This window comes from Aphelocoma coerulescens, chromosome 4 (assembly GCF_041296385.1).
Source record: "Aphelocoma coerulescens isolate FSJ_1873_10779 chromosome 4, UR_Acoe_1.0, whole genome shotgun sequence".
NCBI classification, from domain to species: domain Eukaryota; kingdom Metazoa; phylum Chordata; class Aves; order Passeriformes; family Corvidae; genus Aphelocoma; species Aphelocoma coerulescens.
The window spans coordinates 71,944,637-71,966,965 of record NC_091017.1 but is presented as its reverse complement, the minus strand read 5'-3'; the positions used below and the strand labels follow the sequence as shown (position 1 = coordinate 71,966,965).

Sequence of the window (22,329 nt, the reverse complement as noted above, 5' to 3'; positions counted from 1 at the left end):
ATGAAGCAGAACTGCGACTGTGGAATCACAGAAACAATTTGAGTTGGAAGGAACCGTAAAGCTCATCTCATTCCAACCCCCCGCCATGGGTAGGGACACCCTCCACTAGCACAGGTTGCTCAGAGCCCCATCCAGCCTGGCCTTGAACGCTACCAGGGGTGGGGCATGCATCGCCGACGCGGCTGTGCCTGGGGACACGGGGACATTTGTGCAGCCGGGGGGTGTCCCGGGCGGAGCCGCGCCGGCACTGCCCGCTCTGCCGCGCGCGGGGGCGCACTCCGGGGGGAAAGGGCGCAACGGTCACGCGTGGCGCTGTCCCCGCCCCCCTCCCGCAGGGCGCTGTTCTGATTGGCGGGCGCGCCCCGAACGCCGCTCCCTCATTGGTGAGCCGGGGCGTCCGTTGGGTTTGAACTCGAGTGGCGGCGGCGGCGGAGGGGTTGCGGCCGGCGGCGGGTGTAGCGCGCGCTGCCTCAGCCGAGCGCCCTGAGGACTCGTCCCGGGAAGTGCCGGCAGGTACGGGGGGCTTAAGGAGCACGCTGTGACGTGGTGTGGGGCTGGGGGGAAGTGTTTAGGTATCCCTTTGTGAGATTGGGGGATTTGGGGACCCTTCTGTAAGCTTGAGGCAGTGTGGGGCTGGGAGAGGCTGTTCAGGGACCTCTTTGTGAGATTGGGGGGTTCGGGGACCACTCTGTGAATTTGGGGTGCTATGGGGATGGGCTTAGGGGCCCCTTTGGGAGCTTGGCGTTGGGAGGGGCTTGGGGGCCTTTCTGTGACCCTGGAGTCCTCGGGTAGGGGAACTCTGGGGCCGCTCTGTGAGTTTTAGGAGGTGGGGGGGATGGAGCTGGGGGAGGCTTAGTGACTCCTCTGAGATGGAGATGGTTTGAGTTTGGTGGGGGAGTCTGTGGGGAGCTCGGAAACCTCTGTGCGAGGTAGGGTGGTGTGAGACTGAGGGGGGTGGCTTGAGAGCCCCTCTGTAAGCTCGGGGTGGTGTGGTGCGGTGCTTGGGGGCACTTTCAAAGACCCCTTTGTGAGATTCCTGCTTGGGGTGCTGTGGGACCGGGGGCACTTTCCTGTCTAGGGGTGTCAGGGGCACTTCTGTGAGCTTCAGGTTCACGTTTGGGGGTAATTTCTGTCAGATTGAGGATGGAGAGAAGGCAGGAGCTCGGGGGCAATGGCAGGAGGGCGTGGTGGAGCTCAAGTGCCACTCCCACTGAATTCGGGGATGAGGTGAGGATCTTGGGAGCATCTCTGTGTATTTTGAGGATGATACGGGGTTGATGGGGGACCTGGGGTGAGTCAGGAATAAAGAGGGACTGAGGCAGGGTTGGGTTTGGGTTTGACTTAAAACACGTCTCGCTACAACGGAGGGCACGGATGGAGCTCCTGCAAAGCCTTCCCTGGCCTTGCTGCTGCTCCTCCCTTGCAGTCAGGAGAAGGTGATTATGAGAGAGTTGCTTACCAGGCGAGTGTTTTTGTTCTGAAGTGAGATGTTAGCACTAAAATGCATATATATATATATATATATATATATATATGTTGCAGTCAGCTATGTGTCAGTTTGCATGAAAATATTCAGAGCACATACCAATTTACTTTGCCATGAGTGAGTGATCTGCATCTTGGCTGCTCAAGAGTTCAGAAGGATAATTAAGTAGAAAAATGCCATCTCTGCCCTGCACGTTCAGTGGCTTTTCAGGCATTTGAGATTTACGTCGGTGTTTTGGATATTGTGTCCCAGTATTTGTTAAACAACAGGTTACCTGAAGCACTTTACAAATTATAGGTAACTGAGGATTAATTATCTGATGTCATTGAATTTATTTTCATTCTTAACTGTAGAGTGGCAGGTTCCTGCATGTGCCCACATAAATATTCTTCTAAAACAAGGAGCATTTTCATTTTTGTGAACTTTGATAGAACCATGGAATAGTTTGGGTTGGAGTGGACCTTGAGTATCATCTAGTTCCAACCTCCCTGCCAGGAAGGGGTCCTCCCAGGGATGTGGACACCTTCCAATAGACCAGGTTGCTCCAAGCCCCATCCAGCCTGGCCTTGAGCTTTGTTTTGCTATAGTGGGAAAACTTGCTGCCTTTCATAATACTTGTGTGCCTTGGATGCTGACCACTTGAAACAAAGATGTGAATTTCACTTTATCACAGCCACTAGCTAAAGAACTTGTGGAATGTTAGATCAAATCTCGACTGCAAATTTTTAAAATAAATGCTGAGTTACTTTTAGTATTTTAATCCTACAAAAAACTTGATTATTAGATTTAATATCTAAAGTGTTACATGTATATGTTGTCAGCTTGGTTTGGATTTGGTTTAGCAATGGTGCACAAGTAGCTCAAAGACAAAGCTGAAAAAGTCTCCAAACAAACCTCCTGTGCTTATGGAGCTTGTTTTAGAAGGTGTTGACAACTTGATCATGTCCTAGGCTTATTTCTAAAGTAATTACAGTAAAAAATACGGTTTTAAAGATTCAATTCATCTGTTGTCTCAATTTTAGTTTGGAAGAAAGCAAAGCAATGAAGTTCACTTCAAGTTCTACAAGTGATTAATGTAGAAATACTTTATACATAAAATAACCTGCGTTAAAGCATTAATGCGATGAATACAGAAGGAATGAGGAAATAGCTAATACAGGCGTGCTTTGCATGCCATTGCTTCCATAGCCATTGTTTGCATTCCACTGCTGATTAAAAGTGCTGTTGTCAGGCTCGCAGAAAAAGCAGCTGAGTTCTGTGGAGAGTAGGAAGCAAATTCTCTCGTAAGGATTAATGCAGGAGTGGAGAAATGTTTGGAGGCTGCATCTTAGAAATTTAAATGCATAAGAGCAAGGAGATTGAAAACAGGACGTAAAATTTTCAGTCCAAGTGTTCTTGTTACCTCTTTATGACACTGAAAACAATCCTTTGTAGTCTTTCTCAGCTGATTTTCTGGATTTCAGCTGATTTCTAGATTAATCTTGAATACATGATGGAAAAACAGGCTAAGGATTAAGTGTTTGGGCAAATCAAGCATTTGAGATCACTTAGAATGGTTACACATTGCAGAAAGCTAATGTCTCTTCCATTTGATACTGGTTATCTTGCATAGGTGATACAAGATAATACATCAGCTCTTATGAAATAAATCTCTTTGATAGCAGGTTTCCAGATAATTAACTGTACTTCTCGGGTGTCATGACAGGTTCATAGACAGTGTTATGCTTAGATCCTCCTTGCCATACCTTGTCTGTTTCTTTAAAAAAAAATAGCCATGGCATCACTGAATGTTACTGTTAGACCTTTAAGAACAGCAGAGGCTCCAATGGGAATAAAAAGTAGGCAGAGTTCAACTACATATAGTGTGGTGGCTTGTCTGGTGTATTTCAAATGTGCTTTTTCTCTATTTCTAATTTATTTTCATTCTTAATCTTAGTTGTAGCCCAGGCTTTAGTTTCAAGTCCTTCACACTAGTAAAATTAGATCAGCATATAACAATCTACTAAAGTTTGTGCATGTCCAGTGTAAGAACAGTATTTGAGAAATACCTTTCTAATGGCAATTTTTCCCAGATTTGCATACCAATAATGTCTATGCTGCAAAGAATTCCTGAATCTTATGTGCTTTACAAGAGCAACATATGCTCAGACAGTGCAGGAAAAAGCTAATTTGATCCAGGACTGATCCCAAACACACCCTAACCAACCAAATTTGTTTCTGCTGTTTGCTGGTGTACAATGTAGTGATGAGACCATGTGAATAAGGCAGAGAGATCATTGTCCTCTGTCTCACCTGTCCCTTGCAGAAGCAGTTGTGTTGCTTAGCTGGATGCCCTGTTACAAGAGACATGGCTGTACATCACTGGCTGAAGGGGTTTGGAATGAGGAAACGTTGCAGGTGACAGAGCTCCCTTTAAAGGACGGGCAACTTAATTAGTAAGGCCATAATGTGAGCTGTGGAAGGCATAATATCAACGATTAGCTTCTCAAGCCCCTACCAAAAGTAGAGGGGCTGTGCTGTGCTGCTTTTAGATATTTCAGAGTCGTCTGAGATAGACCTGTCCGTATGAAGACTTTCCATGCTTCCAGCTTTCCCTTTGAAGCTGTTAATCTTGGCTAGTCAGTGCCAGGCTGCCAACTTCTTCCATTATCTCAAAGTGCATCTGGCTGACCACACCCTCTCATTCATGCTGCGGTGCTGTGTGTGTTGATGTTCTAGAATGAGTCTGCAGATTTTAAATGCAGAAAATGGAGAAAATGGAGGAAGCATTAAGGATGATTTAACAGCAGAAGACGCTGGCTTTTTCTTTGCGCTGCCGGAGCCTACAGGAAGACCTTCCATTCTTCGCATGTCCCAGAAAGAAAACTTGCCACCAAAAAGTGTGGGAAAAGCAATGAAGGTAAACCTTTGGTTTTGTATTATTTTTATTCTTTCTTCTTCTAAGATCTCTGCTACTGAATGCATGTGGTATTTGGTGCTTGAAAGATATTGTGCTCATGTTTTTCCTTTTACTTCCCCCCCACCCCTTTCTTAAAGGTAACCTTTCAAACTCCTCAAAGAGATCCTCACACTCGAAAAATCCTGAGTCCTGCTATGACAGACAAACTTCAGCCTGCTTTTGCACTTGATGGTTGCCGTGAAGACGTGGCAGATGATGTTTTGTATGTACCCTCTGATGCTGAGTAAGTAGCGAATCCCCTGCTAGCTGTGTTACCCATGTGGGACATGCTCAAGTTAACTTTCCCAATTTTAAGCCTCTAAAATATAATTTTCTATTCTATAACAAGATGTAAACTGTACAAGAGGACCAAAATTAATACTAACTGATGCATTAACTTTTTTGAAAGATAAAATTTTCTTTAAAATAATGAGTTAATTTGATCGTAATATTAATTATTGAACTTTATTTCTAACTCCTCTGTAATTGGCTTCATTGAGGTGACTTATGGTATGAATAAATAGCTTGAGAAGAGATAATGTAAGAAACAGTTTCGTGTTCTCTACCTGATGTAGGGTTTTCATGTAAGAATACAACTATTCTGAAGCTAAGCCTTAAAGCTAAGCCTTAAAATATCTTATCTTGTATGTTAAGTACTGTTATCTTGAGGAGTAAAATCTAAACAGATGAATCTTCTGAAGGATTAGCTTGAATTGACACCTTGAGTCAGGGAGTTTTAAGATTTTCTTTAATCTAGCAACACAAAGTGAACGTAACATCAGTCACAAGTATAAACAAGTTTATATGCCTTTATAGTCTAGCAGCTTGAGTCTCAAACTGGCTCATGGTAGCTGTTTGGAGGAGAGCATAAAGTCTTTAATGTTTCGATTTGGGGGTGTTGTGACAACAAAAAATTTTATTACTGACTTTTATTAGCCCCTTTTTAAAGTAGTATAAACATCTGACACCTGTAATTCCCACTAGCAAGAAGTTTCAGGTCTTAGTTTTGCCTTCTGCAAGCAAATACTTTTGTTTGTTTTTTAAGTACCCAATACTTTTATTTGATCCCTATTTTGTTGTTGGAAAGAGGAGAAAGGAAAAAAGGTGGCAACACTTAAATATTCTTTAAGAGTGTAAATTTGCTTCAACTGTTTATTTCCATGTACAGTCTGGTTCAGACAGCTATTTCTAAACTAAACACCACAATTGAATAATGTAATGGTATTTATGCCCTAAACTCATTGCTTGCACAAATAAACAAAGATTTAGTACTTAGAAAATTCAAGTGACTTTAAAGGATCAGCACCAAATTGTTCTAGTTAGGGCATAATTGTATCAATGCACTGCTTGTACTGAACACGTCCTCTCTAGTTTTAAAATGTGAGGATTTGTTTGTAGCAAAAAAGAGAAAGGGCTCCGCGTAGCTGAACGGGGTCACTTTTGACTCCTCACAAGTGATTGAGCGTTCCAAGCAGGTGTCTTGCTCCTGACTGGCATTTATTAGGTTAAACACGGAAGGAGAGTGGGAGGGACCTGAGTAGTCGCAGCCTGGGGCTGAGCTATTGCCGGGAAGAGGCGCTCAAACCGGGTGAGAAGGACTTCTTCAGCTCTTATCTCCCACCTCTGCTTTCGAGTTTATCAAAGAGGAGTTTTTAGTGAGTGGCTTTTAATCATGTTCTGTTCTGCAGCAGATAAGGATGGCACATAAAAATAATAACTTTATGGAGGGACAAAACAATGGGAGGAAATCCTGTTTCAGGAAGTAATGGCTTAACTCTCTGTAAGCTGAGGCTAAGCTTTCAGAAGTTGTGTAGAGTTTGGGGAAATAAAGTAGAGAACTATAACTTGTAGAATAATCAGAATAGTGAGTACACAAACTCTTTAACTTGTTTCTTTTGCTAGAAAATCTTATCTTTCTCTTACTGGAGAAGTATTTTCTTATATTATCGCTTGGCTCTTCAGATCTGCTGTTGTACAGAATTTAGAATGCCTGAAGTCCAGGTTCTGTTTTGGTATATGGGATAGAACCCTGTAAGACAGATGCTGGTGCATACTTTCAGGGGGGAAAGTATTTGCTAGAATGATGAGACAAAGTAATGACTAGTGTGGGAGAACCTGAATCATGACTTGATTTCGTCCCAGATTTGAGTCTGTTGTGACTCAGATGAATCTGCATGAAGATGGTACCACAAGTTGTGCTTGTGTTTGAGCTGCTGCCTGTCAATAACTCCTCCTAAGCAATCTGTGTTTCACTGCCTAGTGAAAGGGCAATGTCCAAATGTTGTGGTGAGTAGAGCAGTCTCCAGGGATGACTGGCATAAGGTAGCAAGGTGTAGAACAGGTGGCTTAAGAACACTGACTTAACTTCAAAGGTTGATCTCCCTATGCTTTGTGTGTATCAGAGTTCATAAATCTTGACTGTTTAGGTGACAAGTGAATTCTTGCTGTTATATTTTGCTGTCAGCTCTCTTATTGCAAAAAAAAAAAAAAAAATCAGATTACTCCGAGCATGCAAAGCTACTTGTGCAAGTCTTTCTAAAGATAATTTCAAACCATGCAAAGTAACTGTGGCACATGTAATCTTTCTTCATTTTTTTTAAATGCAGCACATGCCAACAAAAGACTGAAGCTGAAACAAACCGGATACAAATGCCAGAGAAGGTCAGTGTGGCTCCTTACCCAGATGATGAGATGCCAGTGAAGAGTCGAGGTTCCTACAATATTGATTTTGATAACTTAAATGACATCAATCCTTTTCAAAGTTCAGTACAGTTGCCTCATTCTCCTGGAAATCTGCAGAAGTCTTCTGTAAAAGTATCCAGCAGCCCTGAGAAAACTATTGAGGAAAGTAATGATTCTCTTCTGCGGGATGATGCAGCTCCTTCTGCTTCAACCACAGCAAGTACAGAGTGTTTAAGTGAAGAGAAGACTCTCATCTCTCAAAAGGAATCTGCACTGAGCGAGCTGGAGTCTAACAAATCCAAACTGTCCCCTGAGCAAGCGATTGGTGACTCTGAGCAGGGTGTGAAGTCTGCTTCCACAGATGCAAGCCAAACTGATAATTCAGTGGCATTAGCAGAGGCACCTACACCTCATGTACAGTCACCTGGCAACTTAGGTCCTGGTAGTTCTGATGTAACTAACTCTTTTAAAACTGGGGAATCAAAGCTTCAGAAAGTTTCAGTAGCAGAAAAAGCCTCTGCAGAAGAGTCAAAGCCTGATGAAGAACTGGTTGTCTCCAAAGGGAAACCTGCAGAAAAGCCTGATGTCACCAAGGCTGGACCAGTAAAATTGGAATTTGACTTTGATAATACCACTGCTAGAAAACCACCTCCTAAGAAACTAGGTAAAAGAACTGGAATTAAACCACCTTCCAAAAAAATTCCTATTACCAAAACAAAACCAGAGAATACTGAAGTGCAAAATAAAAGTAATGTGGAAGATGAAATCCCTCTTCCTAAAGCATCTTATAAGTTTGACTGGGACAAACTTGATGATCCAAACTTCAATCCGTTTGGAGGAGGCTCTAAAATTTCCACCTCACCTGAGTGTTCTAAACCTCTTCTGGTGGAGCAGGATAACGGTCCCAGTACCTGTGAAACTCTTGAGAAAGAACCCAAAAATCTGTAAGTAAATCTGTAGCTGAATGCAGAAGCACCTTGAATCCATGTGAGGAAAGTTAGATAGTATCTCAAGCTAGTCCATTCCTAGTTACTTGACTGCCACCCTCCAATGCTGCTTGTCTGTTGTAATCTTTAACACAATTGTGTTGCAACTGCAAAGATCTTAATTGGGGAAACTTCTGAGATGACTAGCTCTAGGCAAGAGGTGTTCTTAAATCTTCGAGAATGGAAGGGAGCAGGCTTAGATGGGAAGAGCATTGTTCAAGTGGTGCTTTCCCCACTCCTCCAGGATTCAAGTGTGGAGAATCAGGTGACTGCAACTGTCTTTAAATAAAACAGGGAAGTAGGCAGCAGTGTTGCACATGGTGCAGCATAGGAAGGGACCAGGCAGTTTTGTTCTCTGCTCTAAGTTCACCTTGAACTCTAAGGTGCTATTTCTTCCCTGCATGTTCTTGGTATCTAAATGCTATCTCAAATAAAAACACCTGTCTCTGAAGCTGCATTTTTTTTGGCACCACCAAATTTTTATTTGAGAATGGAATGTGTTGTTACCTTTCCTAGAAAGTCTAGTTATTAAAATGTCGATGTTACTACAGGCAGTCAGGTACTTGCCAGAACTAGACTGGCACAAATTGTTCATTTGACAGAAATGTTTGCACTCTTGCTCCCTGTGTAACGTGGTCAGTTACTGTTTACCAAGGTGAAAAGTTTACTTACTGCTGATAGCACAAGTGGAGCATTGGACTTCTCTAATGAAGTTCACACCAATAATCAAAGCATTGCCTTGGAAAGAAGAGCAGGCTGCTTGTAATTCTATTTAAACAAAAAGCCTATCTTAAAAAAGTAATGAGCCTAACAAATGGAAATAAGAGAACAGTGTTAAGTGGATAGAAATAAGTGATGTTTCTGTGACTTTCTGCTTCCCAGATAACACTGCTTCTGATGGAGGGAGAGCTCTTTGTCACGTAAGGTCTCAGCAGGCGAGACAGTAAATTTACATCCCCACCCTCTGTCAAGCTTCCAGTGCTGTGGCAATAGAACCTTTCAAAGGAGCTACCTTTGTTCAGTTCATCTGGCAATATAGAATTTGAACTGTGTGACTTAAATACAGCTTTTTTATTTTCCCTTTTTATTTTGTTTGTTTGTTTTTGTGTTTCTTTAGGGGAATTGTTGAGCAGAGTGTGGTAGAAGACATGCTGGAAGCTCAAGAGGAGAAGCCAGGAGTTCAAGTGGAAGCTGAACTTCCAGGAAAGGGAGAAGTGGTAAGGTATAGGAAAGATAGCCAGCTCTTCAAGTTGTTCCATGAAGCAGAGTTCTCTGACTTAATGACTTAATCTTGTGAAACCTATTTTTGATATTTTGTGTAAGAATTAGCGGGTTTATGTATCTTCAGCAGCTTTAGAAGGAATGTCAGCTGTGCACACCTGGTGTTTTGAAGGTAACATCAGAAACAGCTAAATTGGTACCTTGGTATTTAGTATCTTTTTTGATCAGCAGTTGCATATAGGGATAAAAATAAGGGCTTGAACTCTAAAAAAATTAGCTCTTGTATAATATGAGCTGTGCTCAGTGTTGGTAGTTTAATTTCTATGCCTGTGAATTCTCATTTTATTATGTTGGCTGCCCACTTAGTTTATGACAATCCAGTTTGATCATTTAAATGATTTTCCTTGCATTTTTAAATAATTATTTTAACAATTAAAAGGATTTTGTTTTTCTCATCAGGAGAAGCAAGCAAGCCCATCTAAAATGTTTCCAGTTAATGTTGCCCCTTCTCAAGATAATTTGGTTTCCACTGACAGTGGAAAAAAGTCAATGTCTGCAGAAGAAATTAAACCTAGTTCCCCCAGAACTGAAGTAATGGCAGATGAGACGGCTAATGCTGAACCTGAAGAGCTCTTCAGACCATCATCAGAAGGTAAGGGCATTTCTTTTAAACAGACTGAAGATGAGTTGTTACAACAACGTGTGTGTATATATTGTTCTACTTTAGTTTTATCATGGATTCTAGTTTTTTTTTTCCCCTCTCATTCTGAGCCTCTGAAAGGACTCCAGAACCCACAATGACTAGCAGCACTGGGAAATGTACCTAAGCCTATTTCTAACTTTCTCTGGTTTAAGCTAAGTTTAAAAAGCTGACTATTAGAATTCAGCTGCCTGGGATGATGAAATTTAGGCTGGTACAGAAATTATCTTCTTAAAGTTTCAGTGGCAGTTTCTGTGCTGAAAAATTGCTCCCTTAAAATAATTTCTGGTATTAAAGATTTTGTAAATTGAGAGCTTTAGAGCTATACAGCTGTGTGTATTTGTGAGTCTTGTAGATTACTGCAGGCCTTAGCACTACTGGTTTCATACTGCAGTGTGAATGATCTTCCTGACAAGCATGCTTGTCTCGAAAGCTTCCTACGTAGCTGTGACTTAACCACTTGGAAGGGTTATTCCTGGTAGGAGCATTGTGTGGAAGGAGGAGCAAATGGTTTGACTGCAGTGCAGTCTGTCACTTACCTTCATACTTGAGTGGAATCACTGTCTTGGGAAATGGCTATAACTTCATCTGTCAAACCTGAGCTGTGTGCTTATTTTAATGATGAGATTGACAATCTTGCTCTTTCATGGGGCATTGTGTATGACAGAATATCTGAGTGTGCTTGTCACTTTAACCATAGAACACAAGAAGTTCTTCAACTGTGTGCTAAATCTGACATATTCTTACAAGTATTTGGAAACAAATGGAAACTGTAAGTTTGCTTAGCATAGAAGTCTGCTTTTTTCAGGTCTAGATAGAAAGATAGTATTTTGAGCAAATGAAGAGCTAGAAATCATGAGACTGAGGGGAGGGATTTATTTGCTTTATACACATCTGTTTGTTTCTGTCTGTGGTAGGACAATTTGACAATATTGCATCTTCATAGTATTGTTTCCCCCTTTTCCAGTTTTAGGAATGGGCATAGACTATCTGGAACAGTTTGGGACTTCATCAGTAAGTATGGCTTTAAATATTTTGTTTGCTGTCTTGGCAGTGTGGAGAGGAAAGGAAAGATGAAACTATCAAGCATTAAATGTTTTCATGAATTAACTTCACTTTGAACTGTCCACAGAAATTGTCACCTATTCCAAAGGAATGTGATAACAAGGCTGTGTAGGGGGTGATGGTGCAAGGAAATGTAGTTATAGCAGTTCAACTAAAAATCAAAGGTCTCTGGCTGTTGGTGTGCAAAGGTGCTATTTTTCTTTAATAGCAGTGAAACTGAGGTGAATGATGTTTTACTTCTGTCCAAAACTGCCAGAAACATGATGCTTTGAAAGTGCAGGATCATTGTTTCAAAAAGATTTCTTTCTAAGCTCTTTTGCTTTATGGCCAGTTTTGGGAAATCTGTCTCTAAATGGGGCTTGTCATGTTAATCAGTTCAGCTTAGTTATTTTTTTCCTCCTTGGGTCTAGAATAAGAGTATCTCTCAACAGTGAAGGCACTGAATTGAAATTGTTCTGGTCATGCTGTGTTTGTCCTTATTATTGTATGAGCAAAGACAGAATGGAGCAAAGACACTGCTTTTTCTGCTTATAATACTATCCTTCCCCTCTGTGTCTTCTGCTGGTTTGGAATAGTTCATTAACGATTGCCCTTTTGATTCTGTCTGTGAGCAGATTGAGTTCCCTTGATATTACATAAGGACCTAAGCATGTGGGCACAAAGTTCTCTTACGTAATTTTCCTCCTGAGAACAATACTCTGGCCACTGAAGAATAGGATCACCCACTGTCCAGAGGATTATTTGTGTGTGGGTGGGATGTGTGTGTTGTGCTCTGAAGCAGCAGATCTGCCAGTTTATTCCTCTTTCCCTTCAGTTCAAAGAATCAGCCTTGAGAAAACAGTCACTGTATTTGAAGTTTGACCCACTATTGAGAGACAGTCCAAGAAAACCAGTTTGTGGTACTTTTGAATCAAGTGAGAGTATCATGACAGCTCCACCTCAGCCTGGGTAGGTATTGACTTAGTACATAAAATCAGAGTTGTTTAGCTTGGAAAAGACCTTTCAGATTGTCAAGTCCAACAGTTAACCCAGTACTGGGGAGTCCACCACTAAACCATGTTCCCAGGTGCCACATCTATACATCTTTTAAATACCTTCAGGTTTGGTGACTCTACCACTTCCCTGGACAGCATGTTCCAGTGCTTGACCACCCTTTTAGTGAGGAAATTTCCCCTAATATCCAAATATCTAATATCTAAACCTCCCCTGGTGCAATTTGAGGCTGTTTAATCCAGTCTTCCTCCTGTCAGTTGTAGAGAGTGAGAAGGTCCCCCCTGAGCCTCCTTTTCTCCAGGCTGAGCTCCCTTAGTTGCCCCTCATCAGACTTGTGCTCCAGACCCTTCCCCAGCTCTGTGCCCTTCTCTGGACACACTCCAGCACCTCAGTGTCCAAAGTGACAGTGAGAGGCCCAAAACTGAACACAGGATTTGCGGTGTGGCCTCACTGGTGCTTAGTACAGGGAGACAGTCACTGCCCTGGCCCTGCTGGACATGCTACTGCTGGTACAGGAGCTTTGCAAAGAAAGGCAGCACTTGAATTTAATGGTGTATGTTTGTTCATTTTTAGTCCTGTTGCTGATTTAAGTAAATTGCTTGAGGAAGCTGGAAAGCCTCTAGTGAGCCTTCAAAGTGAAGAAAAACCAAAAGGACTAGATCTTCTGGGGACGTTTACAACTTCTGTAAGGGTGTCTGGAATGCTATCAGGTTTCATGTTGATAGTTTGGGAATGGGATAGCCTAGGTTCTGGACTTAAGACTTGCAGAGATAATTTAGGGATTGCAGAATGTGGTAAATGTTTATTTAAACTGTTGTTTTAAACCAGGTTGGATACTCATTTATATCAAAGTTGAACTTCCTTAAGAAAATGTTAATCAGAAATAAGTGGTTTTTGTGGAAACTGATGCTATTGCACATGGTCCACGAGAATTTGAGCTGTTTTTAATAATGCTGTAGTTGAGCAATCTTTTTTTTTTATGCAAGTGAAACCACAAAAGACATGCTTTGTATTGTAATTGCATTAGTGGGATGAAAAGCACTTTGGTTAAACTGGATGGTCTTACAGCTATGGTTTATATTTTGAACAGATCTGCAAACAGCAGCTCATCCTGAAATGGTCTTTTTTACTTGTGGGGAAACAGCATGGTGTCATCTGCTTTGTTTCTGATAGCTGTAATTGGTGGATAGCAGTTCTGATTCTACCTTAGAGATATTTCTTAGAGCTACGTGGTCAACTCCAAAGTAAGGAAGTTTGATGGTAACAAACTTCTGGATGTATCTTGTATGTTTAAGTGAGATGTGTTGACTTGGTACTGAATAATGTGCATACAGCTACTCAATGGCATGACAATAGGAATCTTTTGAAACTTTGCATTTTTCTTTTCTTTACAGGACACTGGTCCCCTAATTCCAGGCTCCCTGAGCAGTGATGTTCCTCCAGTCCCTTTTGCTGCTTCTACAGATGCTGCAGTGGATGCTATTATAGATGTGCTAAAATACAGCCAGAAAGACATGGATGCAGCTGTTGAGCTGGTTAAGAGAGAGGTATGGTGGCCCTTCCAAAGCAGAACTTGGCATAGCCTTGGAAGGTCCTTTGGTTTAGATTATCTGGGATAAATCTCTACTTTGCAGGTTTTTTTCATCATACTTGACATAAGTATCTCATTCTTAAAAGCTTGCTGTGGACTTGGTGGATGCTGTAGGTATAGAACTCTTTGGAGCTAACACTTCAGGGAATAGGATAAACTTCATTATTAGTCAGCTTCTGCCTTAGATCTGGTTACTGTTAAAAGGCATATGTTATCAAATGGGATAGTTAGGCTTAATATCGGTGATCTGGATACTTCTAATTCAACAGGCAGAAAATATATTTTCATACCAATGGAAGAGAGTGCCTTCTTATGTAATTTCCCAAAACCAGATAAAGCTGTAGTGACAACTCAGTGCTATGGTCAGTTCTTTTCTTGTGGGATGTGAATGCACAACAATATGTCCAGCTAATAAAGCGAAGGTGAGATCTGGAGCTCTCTCTAGAGGAGAAGGACATTAGTGAAGGAGGGAAGAAGTAGTAGGTAAGATTTTAAGCCTGTTCTGTAATTACAGAAATTGCCTTTAAAAGCCCATCTTCTGACAGATGCAAGAAGATTTATATATCCACTCATTTCAAAAATTTGAGTACTTGATTCATTATGGCTTCTGAGGTATGCAACCTCACAAATACTAAATAATGTAAGAGGAGTATGGAAGCATAAATGTCCTTAAACTAATTGTATCACTTCAGTAAAAAAATGTGGCTTTCAAAATTCCTGACTGCTGTACTGCAGGCAGTGACAATAGGGACACCAAACAAAGATGACCTATGATTATTTGCTGCTTAAGTTACTCTTTTGTTTTAGAGTACAGAGACAGTGGCTTTTCTAGGAGTAGCTTTTACTTTCTGTCATTTAGGAAGTGACTTTCACCCAGCATGTTATCTAGTACAGGAACACAGATGTGGCTTTGACAGGGGACAGCTCTTAGTGCATTGATCTGAAACGAAGAATCTATATAGTAGCAGGGGGTAAAGCTTGTAATATCTTAAAAGTGCTGCTCTACTTTCTTGCTTGAAAGATCTATTTTAAACCTGCAAACACCATTATAGTTGTGGCTGGATGACTCCAGCTGTGTTGCTTAAATAAAAAGGCTTGGAATTACAATATTAGCCCGAAAGGAAGACAGACTAAACTTCAGGTTTTTTTTTTTTCCTCTCTGAAACAACTCAAGAGTAGGAGGAAAGGGAAAACCTGTTTTCCCTGTGAGCAAATACAGCACTTATGAAAGCTTGCTTTTTTGGGGTCTACTGAACCCTTTCTGAGTTTACAAGTGCAAGTTTCAAACTTGTTTCCATCTTCACATACTTTTGCTTTTGTAACATTTTGTAACGTTTTTTTCTAGCTTAGCTATTGCTACTTCTCTTTATAGGTTGTGCATTCTTTTTTCACTAGTGTCCTGCTTCCTCTCATCTGAATATATTTTAAATGAGTTTGCTCTAAAATAAATACTGAAAAATTAGTGTGCTACAGTTACTGTGCAGTTTTGGGACAAAATTAGCAGTAATCATGTGCTTTCACTTTCTTTTTTTAAAAAATTCCAGGTTATTTTATGTATTTTGGGCCTCTTGTCTTTGAAGGCCTCCTGCACTGCAGTCAGCTGTGTGTTACAGTTCTTAAATGTAACTTTGTCCTAAGGTCTCTGTTATGGAGTTTCCACAAAGTGTTTAGCAAAAAGTATTTGTGCTGCTTAATTCTGTTACTGTGTTACTGTGAGTTCTGCTTTAGTTCAGCTGATGTGAAATAGGTATGATTATTCTCAAATGAATTGAGGCATCTTTTTATCCTCCCCCTTCCATTTTCCCTAATACAGTGTTGAATATAAATTATTTCAAACAGCAATTTGGTCTTGAATAAGCTTCTGGTATTTGTTCTCTCATGTGTTAAGATTAGTAGGTTTGTGAAGTGCTTTTTTTTTTTTTGGTCTTCCTTGTAAATAAGAGGGAAATATGTGTCACTTGAGAGAATGTTCCTTGGCCCATTGTGTTCTCTCAGAAGTTATAGTGATCTACACAGACACTGAGTAAGAGAAGCCAAGAGGTTGGTTGGCTGAGTTGGCTCTGATCTTCTCACTTGAAGAGATACTGGCAATATGCTGGGAGTCATATATGCAAGATTTATGTATTAATCTAAATCTTATTTAAGTCAAGTTTGTAATGAAACCATTTTGATTCTGTTAAGCAATTAGAAATTATTTCTCTCTCTATATTAAAAATATATCAAAGTTGCCCTTCAGACTGTTTTTAGTATCAAATCTTTTATCTCTTTTTGTGCAAAAATAAAAACTTACCTTTTTACCCTCAAAGGTTCAAGAGAAAGAGCTGGAATGGAGTAAGAAGTATAATAAGCTTCATATGGAATACAAGGAAATGGGGTATGAATCTGTCCTGACTTTTATATCTACTTATTTAGTCCTGATACTTTTTTTAAACTTATGGTCAACTTTTCATTGTTTGTAGAAAAATAGTTGCTGAATTTGAACGGACAATAACACAAGTTATGGGTAAGTTCCATATTTACACTTTGAGTGCCTTGGGGGCCTGGGGCATGCTTAGCCTGGAGTTACTAAATGAGGGTAGTACTCTTTCATCTCTGACATTAATATTTCAAGTGCTTCCAGGATGAGTGTAAGGTTTAAGACAAAGTAGACTAACAATTTCATGCATATTCATAGACATGATGTCACTTGGTAGGTAAGGATGACTTTTTGAATCAGGCATGAACACAACTTTTCTAATTCTCCACTGGAGTTTGAGCTGTTGGTTTATTAAAACTGGCAGATCCAGTTGTCAGCACTGTGTTTAATTGTCTATTATCTGGCGTCATTTAAGTGGTGAGGTATCACTAGAAGTTCTTGCTGGACAGACCTAGCCTTTTGCTTTAGTCAAGTTTGTGACTTCAAAACTGGGAAAGACATACTGTGAAACTCTTGTTGTATGGGTGTACTTTCTTAGCTCAAAGCTGAATAGGCACATCTGTGCCCACTCTTTTGTGTTTCTAAGACTATGGGAAACACAGCTTGGGTGTGCTAACACAAACCTGTCCTGAAAGTCTGCTCTGCTAGTCTGACTTGTTATCCCAGTCTCCTCCAGATCTTCCAGCTGTTGTGTATGTTTAATGAAAAATATTTTTGGATTCCTTGCTTCTATCACAACATTTGAGGCTCCTGCTACAGTAAACTAGGGGGGAATATTTTGACTACAGTGCAGGCAAAAAAATGCATTTGGCAAGCAATTGTCATAGTGTTTAATGGCCTTAAGTTTGATGTGAGGTAATATGTAACAAATAGAGACAAAGACAGACTTCTTGAAAACAAGACAGAAATGGTGTCTTTCCAGTGAGAGGCTGTTATGAACCCTTTGTAGGGAAAGAATCGAAGGTGTGGGGGTTATCTCTCTGTGCTGTGGAACTAGTTTTATTCTAAAGTAATAACTATCATGGGTTAACTCCACTTTCTCTAGAGGATGCTCAGAAGCAGAAGGAAGTCTCAAGGAAAGAAATACAGAGGCTGATGGAAGAGAATCAGCAAGCTACTTCAGATCTGAACTCTATGGAGAAGTCTTTCTCTGAACTCTTCAAACGACTTGAAAAACAGAAAGATGCATTAGAGGGTTACCACAGAGTAAGATGATTTAATGCAAACAATGTCCTTCCAAGATAAATGACATTTAGTGGAGAGGAAATGATGAAATTTCTAGAGCAGCCATTAGTTAGGTAGTTTAGGGACTACCTGTAAAACCAGGTGCTAAGTTCTTTATTTAAAGATTATAAAAAAACTATTGATTTGTTGTACTTAGTGACTGACTTGAAGTAAGATAATGATAGCTGTTAGGAGGCAAAGTTTCTTCAGAAGTGAGCTGTTTTTTGCTGCAACACATAATTTTTGTTAGTCATAGAGATACTCTCATGTAGCAACTGCTACATGAGAGCAGCTTGTTTCCCCTACATCATGTTGAATGGATGTTGAAGAGGATTTGCAATTACAAATCAGAATAATAATTTGAGTGCTCTTTATGAAGATGTTTGTGGGCTTTTTCTAAAGCTAATGTCAAGCCTTCATTCTGCAGCTTCTTCAGAGGCTGGAGGAAGGAAGCTAATGAGTATAAGCTATAGTTTCTTACTGCATGAAATGCATAAAAATTGATTCAGTTGGTGCTTAAAAAAGTGCCTTCAGATTTTTTTCATTCAGTTATCCTTTAATGTCCCTGTTTACTAAAACTTATAAACTAGCCTGTTAGAAGTTTCATGGTAGTCTAGGTTTGAGAAACAGGCGTAGTGTCTGTTACAACTTTAATTTCCTCTTTACTGAGGTGTCAGGCTTCCTTCATCTTGTGTCCCATCCAGCTCCACTCTAAATTCAGAAGCCTTTTCTGTAGCACAGCGATAAGAATCACTTGGAAACACAGTTCCTAAATTCAAGACCTACAATTAGTAAAGTCTTAGCACCTGTTTTGAACAGTTCCAACTGCCTACAATAGCTAATAAAATATGTTCATAGTGTGACTACCAAGGTAATTTTCTTGCTGTTAGTGGTGGATTTGTTTACATCAGGGCTGAATCTTTCCATGGGTTCTTAGAAGTTGGGTTTCTAGGTATTTTTGGAACGATTGCAACTTAATACAAAGCTGATTTGAAAAAAAATCAAAGCAAACCAAACAAAACCAATTAGTGACTGTAGTTTTAATGACCTTCTTTACTAGAGTTTGCTACTGAGTAGTGTATGGGGGAAATATGGTGAATAAATGTTTGCAAAGTTAAGATAGTTGAAAGGAGGCAGTTTAATCCATGTAGGCCTGTGGGACTTCACAGTTGTTCCTCTTACTCCAGTGAGCAAATACTGCCACTTAAAAGTGTAGTCAAATAGCCCATTTGTCAAGTGGAGAGACTCTTCCAACTACTATCATAAAAGGCTGACTAAACTTTGGTTTTGGGACAGAATGAAGAAGTTCTGAAGAAATGTGCAGAAGATTACTTGGCTAGAATTAAAAAAGAGGAGCAGAGATATCAGGCACTCAAAGCACATGCTGAAGAAAAGCTGCAGCAGTAAGTAACATGTCAAGAAGCCAAGTACCAGGAGTGAAATATCTAGTTTTCACAGTTGCTGCACAATGTGGTTCAGTAGTGCCAAAACTTGGCTTAGACATGCTTCATTTGGTGATTAATCCAAAGTACAAGCATCTAGTGTGATTCTGTGAAGAGTTTTGTTGTGCTGTTTGAAGGGATGTAAACACCATCTTGCACCTGTTTCAGAGCCAATGAGGAAATTGCCCAGGTTCGCAGCAAAGCAAAATCAGAGACTGCAGCACTTCAAGCCACCCTGCGCAAAGAACAGATGAGGATCCAGTCTTTAGAGAGGAGCCTTGAACAAAAGGTCAGTCACAGTGCCATTGGGTGAGTCTCTTCAAGCTATTGCCTTAGACTAGGTCAGCAACTCCCTTGTGCCAGGGCTAGAAGGAGCCCTGCTAACTGTACTGGTTTTGATGGCTGCTGTCCTGGCAGGCTTTGGGAATTAGGCATTGAGACCTAAGACACAAGTTGTCATGTCAGGACTTGTCTGTATGTTTAGATTTTTCTTGGAGCACAAGGTTTGTTCCCAAACCAGTCTGGGCTGCTGTCAGGAGGTTGCCTGAACTACTGAAGGAGGTGGTGATTAACAGTTACACATGATGCAGAGCAGAATCTGGGAATAAATTTTGAGTAACTGTCTGGCTCAGCTTGTTCATGAACATGACTTGTAAGCTGTTAGCACTAATATATATTTAACTGTATGTGACTCAAGTTTTCAATATTGTTCAGGCCATTAATCCTTGTACTTTATATTGTTTCATATTGGATAGGCAAAGTCTTAGAATGCTTTGTAAAGGCACATCTGTTTCCTTTGTTGGAAGCCTTCAAAGGAATAAGACTTCTGAGGATTAAAAGTCACTGCTGGAGATGCGTGCTGTTAGTTTTACTGTATCGTTGTCTCTGCTAGCACTGAAGACTCAAAAATGGATAATGCTGACACATTCCTATTATGGAAAAAAACCATATTTGTGAGTCTTCAGTCTTAGGGCTAAAGTTTGCATAGCTGAGGAAACAGTAGGCCTGTAACTGGAGAGATGAGAGAAGCCATTTAACACAGAACTAAGTTGGGTCTTGTCACAGATACAGTAACACTTTGTTAAGAAATGGTTTAAACATTCCATAAGGAATTCTACAAACTGGAAGTTGTCACATGTCAGTAAAAGTGTCAAGGCATCATTTTACAGAGTCTGTCTTGTGAAGATTAAAAGCAAAACTGTCCCTGTCTTGAATTTTGGTGTACCTAACAAAGGCTTTGAGTCCCAAAAGTCTTGTTTTCCTGGATCAGTTGGTCTGCAAGTATCATGGAAATGTCTGGGGAAGAAGTAGAGAGAGTGTAGTGGATTCTGGCTCATTTCCTGAGGCTCCTAAGGAGCATAGTAGACTGTCCTTTACGTTACATTTGCATTAGCCACTACCATGTAAATGGACTTTCTATTCCATGTGTTGGTGAACAGGACTTGCAACTTGCTCACAAGGTTGTATCACAGTTTGGACATACCTGAAACTCACTTTTTTCTTTCTTCCACAGACTAAAGAAAATGATGAATTAACAAAAATCTGTGATGACTTGATCTCGAAGATGGAAAAGAATTGATAACTGTCTTGTAAATATGTTTAGTTTCTCTGACTTTCTGTCTTGTGTGTTCACTCACTTTTTTATGTATGTTGGGAAAAAATAAAATTCTTGATTCACACTTGTCTTTCATATGATTGGCTGTATCTTTTATAGGAAACATGTATTAAGTTCAGTAATTGCTTCCAGTAAGTAACAATGTTACTTGCAATGTTACTTCTATTGTTACTTGCTTCCAGTAAGTAACAATGTCTTTCATAATATTTTCATGTGTTGCTCAAAGGAGAAACTTTTAATCAGTGTACCTTCAGTCTGTTCCCTGTGTAAGGACTTCAGAGTTCTATTCTTGTGACCTGGCTGTGCTGGGGAGGGTTGCCATGGGCTGTGTCTCTATTTTGCACTGCCTGCTCTCTCACTTAAATTGAGGCATTCCAGAGTTACAAGACTGAAATAAAACCGAACCTGCACAAATGGTATAAAGTATTTAGTAATGTAAAAATATTTGGAACTTCAGTTTGGCTTTGGTTTGTGGATTTGTTTTTTTTATTATTAAGGGGAGCTGGAGTGACTTTGTTTTTGCAGATAAGCTAAGCAGAGGTTTAATGGCAGGCCTGATTGTCTGCTGCTCTCTCTCTCTGGGGTTTTCCATGTCCTTAGTCTCTCTGACACTACTGACTTTAAAATCTTCAGTCAATCTTGCTGGCCCTGCCTGTAATGGAAATCCTTGAGAGCTGTGGGCTGCAGGTCACAGGTTATGATGAAGTCATCCCTAGGTAACAGCAGACATCTTGGATAAACTGATTTTTATTACCCAACTGATTTATTACCCAACAGCCATCAGCAGGACTGTCTTAGTGCAAACTACAACTTTTGATTCCTAAAATTACTTGGGAGGTTATTCCCTCACTTCCCTGACTCATAGATGCATCTTCCTCCAAAGGGCTGTTGCTGCTGAGTGCTGAGCTGTGCTTGGAGCCCTTCCCTTAAATTAGGATAGGCTGCCAGGGCAGGTGGAAAAATGAGTAGCAGTGCCTCAGAGTTCACAGTCGACTCCTCTGTGAGGCAGCTACTGCTGAGTGTAGGTATCAGGAACACCCTACAGATCAAAGCTAGTTAATTAGCATGCTTCAGGTTCATGATTTGTGGGGTTTTCTTAGTGCAGAAATCACAAACAGGAGAGGGGGACAGCAGTGGCAATGATATTAAATGTCTGGCTCTTGTAGAAGTTGGGCTGTATTTTTCAACTTGTATCTTAGGAAAGTGGCAAATGGAAGAGGAGAAAAAATAGCCATAGTACAGAGTGTACAAAACCAAAGTTTACTACCCCCTGCCTCAACTTCAGATTGCAGGAATTACTCCAGGCTGCCTTGGGATGTTCCTGTATAAATAGGCAATCATGCTGATGAGAAGTCTTGTACTTGGCCTAATTTGTGAGATATCATAATTATGGAAACTGATTTTTTTTACTGAATTTGTAATAGAATGTTTTGGAAGGGACCTCAAAGATTCTCGTTCCAACCCCTGGCCCTGGGCAGGGACACCTTCCATGAGACCAGGTTGCTCAGAGCCCCATTCAACCTGGCCTTGAACGCTTCCAGGGGTGGGGCATCCACAAATTCTCTGGGCACAAGAGGCTGGCACTGAAGTTGCTGCTACAATTAGGAAAGGTTCAGCATTCAGCCCTAGAGGCCAGACCTGTGCTTTGCTCTGGTGTTGGATCGTCTCTGTGGTGTGATGAGCCAGACTGGTCTGGGGGAAAGGGCAGTGACTGGTTGAAGCTGCTGCTTTATAATGAATCATTGTGTTGTGCAGGTTCACTTTGTGCATAAAAAGTGGGGTAGCAAAGGGCAGAGCGTTTCAGGGATGAAGGTAGGTTTGTCAGGGATAAATAAACCTGCAATCCTAAATACTTCCACAAGATGTAGCTGCTGCTCTTTGAAATACGGGGTTTTCTGAGTGGTGCTTCAGCACATTGCAGAGCTGGCGCTTGTCCTTCTCTAGTTGAGCTTAGTGCCTATAAGAACAAC

General features: G+C 40.7%; 1 protein-coding gene across 3 annotated transcripts; it reads left to right on the top strand.

Moving 5' to 3' along the window:
* The first annotated feature begins 407 nt into the window (after positions 1-407).
* On the top strand, positions 408-20,423 carry TACC3 (transforming acidic coiled-coil containing protein 3). Of its 3 annotated transcripts, XM_069014635.1 has the most exons (16): positions 408-513; positions 4,205-4,385; positions 4,523-4,668; positions 7,031-8,050; positions 9,210-9,309; positions 9,773-9,965; positions 10,981-11,027; positions 11,893-12,026; positions 12,645-12,756; positions 13,466-13,618; positions 15,969-16,036; positions 16,122-16,165; positions 17,124-17,284; positions 18,599-18,705; positions 18,913-19,033; positions 20,258-20,423. In XM_069014635.1, exons 2-16 carry the CDS (start codon positions 4,206-4,208, stop codon positions 20,321-20,323), a joined length of 2,652 nt encoding a protein of 883 aa, XP_068870736.1. In that variant the 5' UTR covers positions 408-513; position 4,205; the 3' UTR covers positions 20,324-20,423. The 3 variants fall into 3 exon arrangements, with proteins under 3 accessions (XP_068870736.1, XP_068870737.1, XP_068870738.1); XM_069014637.1 differs by lacking the exons at positions 408-513; positions 4,205-4,385 and having other exon boundaries at positions 4,529-4,668; positions 7,031-7,085; positions 7,187-8,050; XM_069014636.1 differs by lacking the exons at positions 11,893-12,026; positions 12,645-12,756.
* The last annotated feature ends 1,906 nt before the right edge of the window (positions 20,424-22,329 follow it).